Source organism: Gekko japonicus, unplaced genomic scaffold (assembly GCF_001447785.1).
Source record: "Gekko japonicus isolate JY-2015 unplaced genomic scaffold, Gekko_japonicus_V1.1 scaffold946, whole genome shotgun sequence".
NCBI classification, from domain to species: domain Eukaryota; kingdom Metazoa; phylum Chordata; class Lepidosauria; order Squamata; family Gekkonidae; genus Gekko; species Gekko japonicus.
Window position 1 is genome coordinate 132,653 of NW_015162506.1, and position 8,381 is coordinate 141,033.

Consider the following 8,381-nt stretch of genomic DNA (forward strand, 5'->3'; position numbering starts at 1 on the left):
GGAGGGGCCCATAATATCTGCGGGGGGGGGGGATGCGAGCTATGGGCTTGGTTTGGAGAATCAGCAGAAAGCCCACTAACAATGCAAGTCTACGAACACCACCATGGAAGTAACACCCCATTGAACACAAGGAAAACTATGCCAACTAGGAACCAAGCTAAATGTGACAGCGTCCCTGAGTCTGCCAAGAGAGGATTGGATAAATATATGGAGCAGAGGTTCATCAGTGGCTATTAGCCACAAGGTATAGATGGAACACTACATCTGGGTCAGTGATGCTCTGTATTCTGGTGCTTGGGGGGCAACAGTGGGAGGGCTTCTACAGTTCTGACCCTGCTGGTGGACCTCCTGATGGCCCCTGGGTTTTGGCCACTGCGTGACACAGAGTGTTGGACTACATGGGCCATTGGCCTGATCTGACATGGCTTCTCTTATGTTCACCATGGAAATGCTTTCGCCATTTTAGGGCTTGATCCTGATCAGGACCATGGGGGGGGGGGGGGGGGGGGACAACCTGTGTCTGCCACTTATAAGAGCCCAAGCACTGGGGGTCTTGATAACAGTGTGAGGGGATGACTGGAATGTGTCCTCCCGCTTATGCCATGGATGTGATCGGGATGGGGCCCCTACAGCTTTTGTAAACAGAGGGAATTTCATCCTTGAAATGGCAGAGGCATCCCTGTGGTGGACTCAGGGATGCTCTCATATCTGGTTTGGCTGTAAATCTTAGCACACATAGGACAGGGCTCCATCTGTCCCATGCAGAGTGCTGGTAACTATATAAGCTTGGTGTGACTCCAGTTACCACAAGTCCAGCTTATGGGTGGTGGTGGTGGTGGTGTTTGAACTGCTACGTTTATTTCACCATCTTTTAACTGTTTAATGGTTTTAGCTGCTTTAAGAATTAACTATATTAATTTGGTTTTAATTGTTCATGTACCCTAATGTCACCCACCCTGAGCCCGTTTCGGGAAGGATGGGGGAAAAATGGAATAAATAAATAAATATACCTGCCACAAGCCATGCATCAGGGCAGAGTTTTGAGGATAATGCTGTACTTAGGTATGCCCTTTTAATTGGGACTTACTTCTAAGTAAACATGCATAAAATTGCACTGGAACTCAATGTTTTTTTTAAAAAAAATCTCTCGTTAGATTAAAGAAAGCAGGTACATCTAGACACTGGCCTAACCAATGGAACAACCTTTATGCTTCCATTCCACAGACTTCAGTGGGGATTCAGCTCCCTTCACATATTATGAATTCCCTAAGCAGACCATGCTTCCATGCAACAAATGAAGAGTGTGTGTAGACTGCATCGGACACCTCTGCGTGGAAAGATCAATCGTGATAGCTCAGCCCCGTGGCCTGCCCACGTTTATCCTGAGGATGCCACCACAATAAAGCCACCTCTTTCTCTTCCCAGTCTGGAGACATCCTGGCTTGTGAGACTTGGCTGTTAAACCAACAAGCACGTTCAAGGCTGTTTTGAAGTGCCTTCTACACTGACTCTCAAGGAAACTATTCTATCCTGTTTAGGCTCTTATGCTGCTCTCATTGCCACAATGCTTGAAGTGCATTCTGGAAACATAATGAAAGACGTGATGATGTTAGCCTTCGAGGGGAAAAGAATGTCATTGACTTTCACAAATAAAAGCAAGGTCACAGAGATAATGCTTTATACTAATTCCACCGAGTAAACCTTGTGTTCCCTCTCTCGGATCTCTATGGCTATAAGTAGTCTTTCAAAGTAGTCAGTTTGACCCGAGGCGTTATTGAACTCGACTGCGCCTTCTTTGTAGCAGAATATCCCCCAGTCAACTGAGTAAAAAAAAGCATGTGCATATTTGCAGCTTCCTAATCTGTCAATATGGAACAACTAATTGGTTTAGCATAGGAAAAGGAGTACGACAAGGATGTATATTGTCCCCTTGCTTATTTAATTTATATGCATAGTACATCATGCGAAATGCTGGCCTGAATGATTCAGAAGCCGGAATTAAGATTGCTGGGGAAAACATCCACAACCTCAGATATGCAGACAATACCACTCTAATGGCAGAAAGTGAAGAGGACTTAAAGAGCCTCTTGCTGATGGTAAAAGAGGAGAGCACAAAGGATGGCTTGAAAGTCAACATCAAAAAAATGAAGATCATGGCATCCGGCCCCATCACTCCTTGGCAAATAGAAGGAGAAGTCAAGGAAGCAGTGACAGACTTCATGTTCCTGGGATCCAAGATCACAGCAGATGGTGACTGCAGCCATGAAATTAAAAGACGCCTGCTCCTTGGGAGGAAAGCGATGGCAAACCTTGACAGCATAATAAGAAGTAGAGACATCACCCTGCCAACAAAAGTCCGTACGGTCAAAGCAATGGTATTCCCAGTAGTACTGTATGGCTGTGAGAGTTGGACTATAAAGAAGGCCGAGCTGGTGCTGGAGAAGACTCTTGAGAGTCCCTTGGACTGCAAGGAGATCAAATCAGTCAATCCTAAAAGACATCAACCCTGACTGTTCCCTGGAAGGCCAGATACTGAAGCAGAAGCTCAAATTCTTTGGCCACCAAATGAGAAGGGAGCACTCATCAGAGAAGACCCTGATGCTGGGAAAGATTGAAGGTCAAAGAAGGGGATGGCAAAGGATGAGATGGTTATCGAGGCAACGAACATGAAATTAAGCAAACTCCGGAGCACGACGGAAGACAGGAGAGCCTGGCGTGATGTGGTCCATGGGGTCGTGAAGAGTCAGACTCGACTGTGCGACTGAACAACACAATCTGTCGCTCTGTTACTGAGCTAATATTAACAGCTAATCACGGATAACAGACACTGTTTAACAAAATGATATTTGTTATCTTCTTTTAGGAACAGTAGTTACCTATAAAGCCCTAAATGGCCATGGATTATGGAGCTGTAGGGCTACCAACTACCATACAAAGATGCCTGTTAAGAGCTTCTGATGCCCTTTTGTGTGTACCCTCACTTTTGGAAGTAAGGTGGGCAATTACGAGGGCCAGGGCCTTTCCTGCTGTGGCACCTTGATACTGAAGCTGCCTCCCCACACTTCGAGCATTGAACCCCAGATAAAAGCCCTCTTTGTTCTCCAAAACCTTTTGTTGGGTTTTTTTGGCACTCTTCTCACTGAGCTTATTAATGGACCAATACCAAAATCTTCCCGCTTTTAGTACTGTTCTTACACTGGTAAAAGATTCTCAAGTGTAAGGATGTGTTGTGGGCAACCAAGATCAAGTTAATTCATTCCCCATTACTATTTATGGATGTGAAAGTTGGACAACGAGGAAAGCTGACAGGAAGAAAAGTTGATTCATTTGAAATGTGATGTTGGAGGAGAGTTTTACGGATACCGTGGATGGCCAAAAAGACGAATCAGTGAGGTCTGGATCAAATCAAGCCTGAACTCTCCCTAGAAATAAAATGATCAAACTGGGGCTATTGCACTTCGGTCACGTGATGAGAAGACAAGAGTCACTGGAAAAGACACGCTAGGAAAAGTTGAAGGCAGCAGGAAAAGTGGAAGAGCCAACATGAGAAGGATTGACTCCATCAAGGAAGACACGGCCCTCTGTTTGCAAGACCTGAGCAAGGCTCTTAATGATAGGACATTTTGGAAGACATTAATTCATAGTGTCACAATAAGTTGGAAGCGGCTTGACAGCACTATACCATGAACTGAAGGGTGACTGTTTATGATTCTGATCGATGCCAATAAAGGTTTTGAATTGAATTGATTGACAGCACTTCACACACATACATTAGTTGCATTGTTTCTTATGGGAGTTTGATTTTTTTTTTAAACTGTTTCGAATGTTATTCATCCCAGAATACAAAAGCGGTTGTTTTCTCCAAAAAAAAGGAATCCGTCAGTGCTCAGATGGACTCTGAACAGGGAAGAAATTCAGCAAGTGAAGGAGTTTTCATATTTGGGTATCCTTTTCACATGTAACCTAAAACGGGGGCCTCATCAGTCACTGATGAGAAGAAAAGCAAAAACCTGTGCCGGCAGCATACTAAACTTTTTTCAAAATGACAGTGGGAACTATGTTCCAGGTGCTGTTCAAGTTAACCTAAAAGTCATTCCTATTATCCTTTACAAAGTAGCCATAAAGCTTGTCTCAGCAAATGAAAACACTGACCATCTTCTTTTATATTTTCTGGGGAGGGGAAAATATTAAACATTCCTTGCTGTGTGGCTGCTGTGGCTCTCTGTTCAAAACTCAACCAATATTGCCTTGAGGCAAGGGCTTGGTTACAAGCATCTAGACTGTTCCTCAAGTTATACTTGAGCAGCAAGGGCTACCTGGCACTCCTGAAAGAAGACTCTTATAGGTCAATGTGGTTGAAGACTGTTTTTGAGAAACTGCTGGGTTTTCATGCAGCAGTTGCTCTGGTCAAAAATCGTGTAAAATCAATCACCAAAGCTCTGCCTTTAGAGCACGCCACACCTGTTCATCCCAATTTTTTGATATTCCACCTTCAGAATCTCTTCCCTCCTATTATCTGTTGTCTTTCCAAAGCCTGTTAAGGGTGTTCATTCTGGCCAGACTAAATGCTCACTCCTCGGCAACTACGAGGGGTAGGTTCATGCATTTACCTTATTCAGAACGAAACTACCCCTGTCCCTTAGGTAAGATCAACACGATAGCACATATCCTTCTGAAGTATCCGCTGCACACTAATCTCAGGAGGCCTTATATTTTACCGTGTTTGAAAGTTTATTTGGATGTAAATTCCCATGACTTAGTTACCTTTCTACTTTCTGATAGGCATCGAGAAAGAACTCTAGAAGTCGCAAAAATTGTTTTTACTCCTTTTACCCTTTGGGTGATAAGTGATTAACAACAACAACAACTATCCACTGCTCAGGATCATTGTATCATTGAGCTTTTATTGGATAAAAGGAAAGGTTTTTCATCGTAATTGTTCTCAATGGGAATTCACCCCCAGAGCTATGGCTAGGAATTGATGAGCAAGAAATTGAATAAATAAAACTAAACGTATTCCACAGATATCCAATATCAGTCAGCCTTTATTATGGCCTGCAAGCCACACAAAAAACAGGGGGAAAACCCCCCACTGTTATTGAATTAATTACCTGAATGGGAGAACGCATCTGTAAAGACTTCTCTCATTTACCAGTTCCCCCCCCCCAAAACTCAGCTTTGAGAAAAAAGCCAGCAAAAAAATTCAAGACAACTTTGTGAGAACAGCGGCTTCCAGAACAGATGAGGACTGGCACAAAGGATACTATCTTCTTACCTTTCAAGATAATATGCCCTCCATCCCCTCCATTTCCACCAGCAGGACCTCCAAATACTTTTCTAGGTTCGCTGTGAAAACAGCTAATACCGTCGCCACCTTTTCCTCCTATCACCTGCACTCTTCGGTGGTCTACAAAGTATCGGGTCTGCCATAGAGGAAAAACAGGCAGAGAAGCAAATGAGAATGCCGCTTGAAAAGCGCAAAGTCTCAGAGATCTTTAGTAGTAAATCTATATTTTTAAAATTACACTTTCACTTGATAATCAACCCCAACTGCATTAACAGACCTGGCCAGATAAAATCATTCCTCCACCATTTATTCCTGACACCTTCAATAAATGAATCTCTCTCTCTTTTTTTTTGTTTGCATTTTCTTGTATTTTCATATATGTGTGTGCACGTGCATGCGTACCTGGAAGTCATGGTGACCTCTGGTGACGGGGAAGTCATGGCGACCTCTGGTGACTGACCCCTACTGGGAGCCTGGAGGATATTCAGAGAGGTGGAGGTCTCCCACTCAAGTACTTGCCAGAGTCGACCCTGCTTAGCTCCTGAGATCTGACGAGATCGGGCTTGCCTGGGCTATCCAGGTCAGGGCCAGTCAATGACTCTTGTCAGGGGTTAGGAATGACCCTTCTCCCCTCGAGCCCATTCGAGAGCCACTACCAAGTCAGAGTAGGCAATGCTAAGCCGGATGAACCAACCATTGGACTACAAGGAAGCTTCACATGTTCATATTTACACCTCACATATATGTTAGTCAAACCACAGCTCCCTCCCCCCCGGGATATTGTCCCCTTCTATCACTCTTCCACCAGTGGGTGCAAATTTCATTATTAAGAACGTAAGAACATAAGAGAAGCCAATGTTGGATCAGGCCAATGGCCCATCCAGTCCAACACTCTGTCACACAGTGGCCAAAAATACCAGGTGCCATCAGGAGGTCCACCAGTGGAGCCAGGACATTAGAACCTCTCCCACTGTCCCCCCCCCCCCCACCCCCAAGAAACAAGACACACACAAGAATACAGAGCATCATTTGCCCCAGACTGAGAGTTCCTATCTATACCTTGTGGCTAATAGCCACGGATGGACCTCTGCTCCATATATTTATCTAATTCCCTCTTGAAGCCGTCCATGTTTGTAGCCACCACCACATCCTGTGGCAGTGAATTCCATGGGTTAATCACTCTTTGAGTGAAGAAGTACTTCCTTTTATCTGTTCTAACTCAACTGCTCAGCAATTTCATTGAGTTCCCATGAGTTAGAGGTGGTTTGCCACTGCCTGCCTCTGTGAAGTAATCCTGGACTTCCTTGGGGGTCTCACATCCAAATACTAACCAGGGCCAACCCTGCTTAGCTACCAAGATTTTATGAGATCAGGAATTCCATACTTGACTTCATAACCATCAAAAAAGTCATTCTGCTCTCACTTGCCATGGCTCCATTTTTTTCTGCATTGGTCTTCCAGAACAAATTGGTACTTTGCATTTTCCGGCAATTTTTATTAAAAGAAAGTGGCTTTAAATATATTAGACTACATACATTTAGATTTTTTTTTTTTTGCTGTTACTGAATTACACTGCTGCTCAGGATACATTTCAGAAGCACTATCCAAAAACACCTGGCAATAGACTTGCTTGGAATCACATATTAAGTACAAGTCTTTAAGACAATTCAGCATGCTCTACCCATCGCTAAGTCAGCTCAAACAAAGGGGCCTGACATGCAAGGCCCACATCACTTAGCAATTGTGTTTGCCATGGCTGGGTGCCCTACAATGTACACAAAGCTGTTGGGCACATGACCACTGAGGGCATAAGGACATCATCTGCCCATCACATTTTAACCATTTCCTGACAAAAGCATTGGTGGCAACTCAGCAGACAGAAAGTGTAGAAGCTTTTTCGCCATCAATTTGCAACCAACTTATGGTGCCCCGTAAGGTTTTCAAGTTAACAGATGTTCACAGGTGGTTTGCCAGTGCCTGAATCTGTGTAGTGACCCTAGTATTCCTTGGTGGCCTCCCATCCAAATACTGACCAGGCCTAACCCTGCTTAGCTTCCAAGATCTGGATTTCAGTAAAGCATTTGACAAAGTTTCTCATGATATCCTTGAAGATAAGCTGGTTAAGTGTGGGCTGGATGGTGCAAAGGTTGGATGGATTCATGGTTGGTTGAAAAATCGTACCCAACAAGTGCTCGTAAACGGCTCTGCGTCTATGTGGAGGGAAATCTCGAGTGGAGTGCCACAGGGCTCGGTCCTAGAGCCAGTTTGGTGTAGTGGTTAAGTGTGCGGACTCTAATCTGGGAGAACCTGGTTTGATTCCCCACTCCTCCACTTGCACCTGCTGATGTGACCTTGGGTCAGTCACAAGCTCTGGCACAGCTGTCCTTGAAAAAGAGCAGTTTGTGTCAGAGTTCTCTCAGCCCCACCCACCTCACGGGGTGTCTGTTGTGGGGAGGGGAAGGGAAAGGAGTTTGTAAGCCGCTCTGAGACTCCCAAGTGAAGGGCGGGGTATAAATCAAATCTCTCTCTCTCTCTCTCGGCCCGGTGTTGTTCAATGTTTTTATAAATGACCTGGAGGAAGACATAGAGGGGATGCTTATCAAATTTGCAGATGACACAAAGCTGGGTGGGATTGCTAATTCTGAAGAAGACAGTCAGGATTCAAAATGATCTAGATAGGCTGGAACAGTCGGCTGAGACAAATAAAATGAATTTCAATAGAGCAAAGGTTTCTCTCCCTCACCCCAGTCCAGGGATGGGGAGAGAAACCAAGCGTTCAGGGACAATTAAACAAACGCCAGGAGAATGTTTGTACACTCTCCAGGCTTTACCGGTAGTCTGCCACCAGGATCTCCCTTTAACCAGTCCCGCGCCAAAGCTCAGGAGCAGAGATCCCAAACTCCTTCTTGCTTTATGGGACTGACCCACTTTACCAACTCTGCACCAGGGCTGCAAACAATTAAGTACCACAGTGGTAGCCTCCTTAGGCGAACGGCTTTAGGCACAAGACTCAGTCTTAGAAATCAGGTTGCAACAGAGGAAACAGGTCCAGATAATATTGATTATATATTATCTTTATACAGTGCACAAGTAT

The 8,381-nt window shown here is 44.6% G+C and overlaps 1 protein-coding gene across 2 annotated transcripts in view; it reads right to left on the bottom strand.

The window, feature by feature from the left end:
- MTG2 (mitochondrial ribosome-associated GTPase 2) overlaps window positions 1–8,381 on the bottom strand; it is a 34,249-nt gene that overhangs the window by 9,376 nt on the left and 16,492 nt on the right. For both annotated transcript variants that reach the window (XM_015406138.1, XM_015406139.1), the window contains exon 3: window positions 5,276–5,423. In XM_015406138.1, coding sequence (XP_015261624.1) covers window positions 5,276–5,423 — 148 coding nt within the window. The remainder of the gene's footprint in view (window positions 1–5,275; window positions 5,424–8,381) is intronic.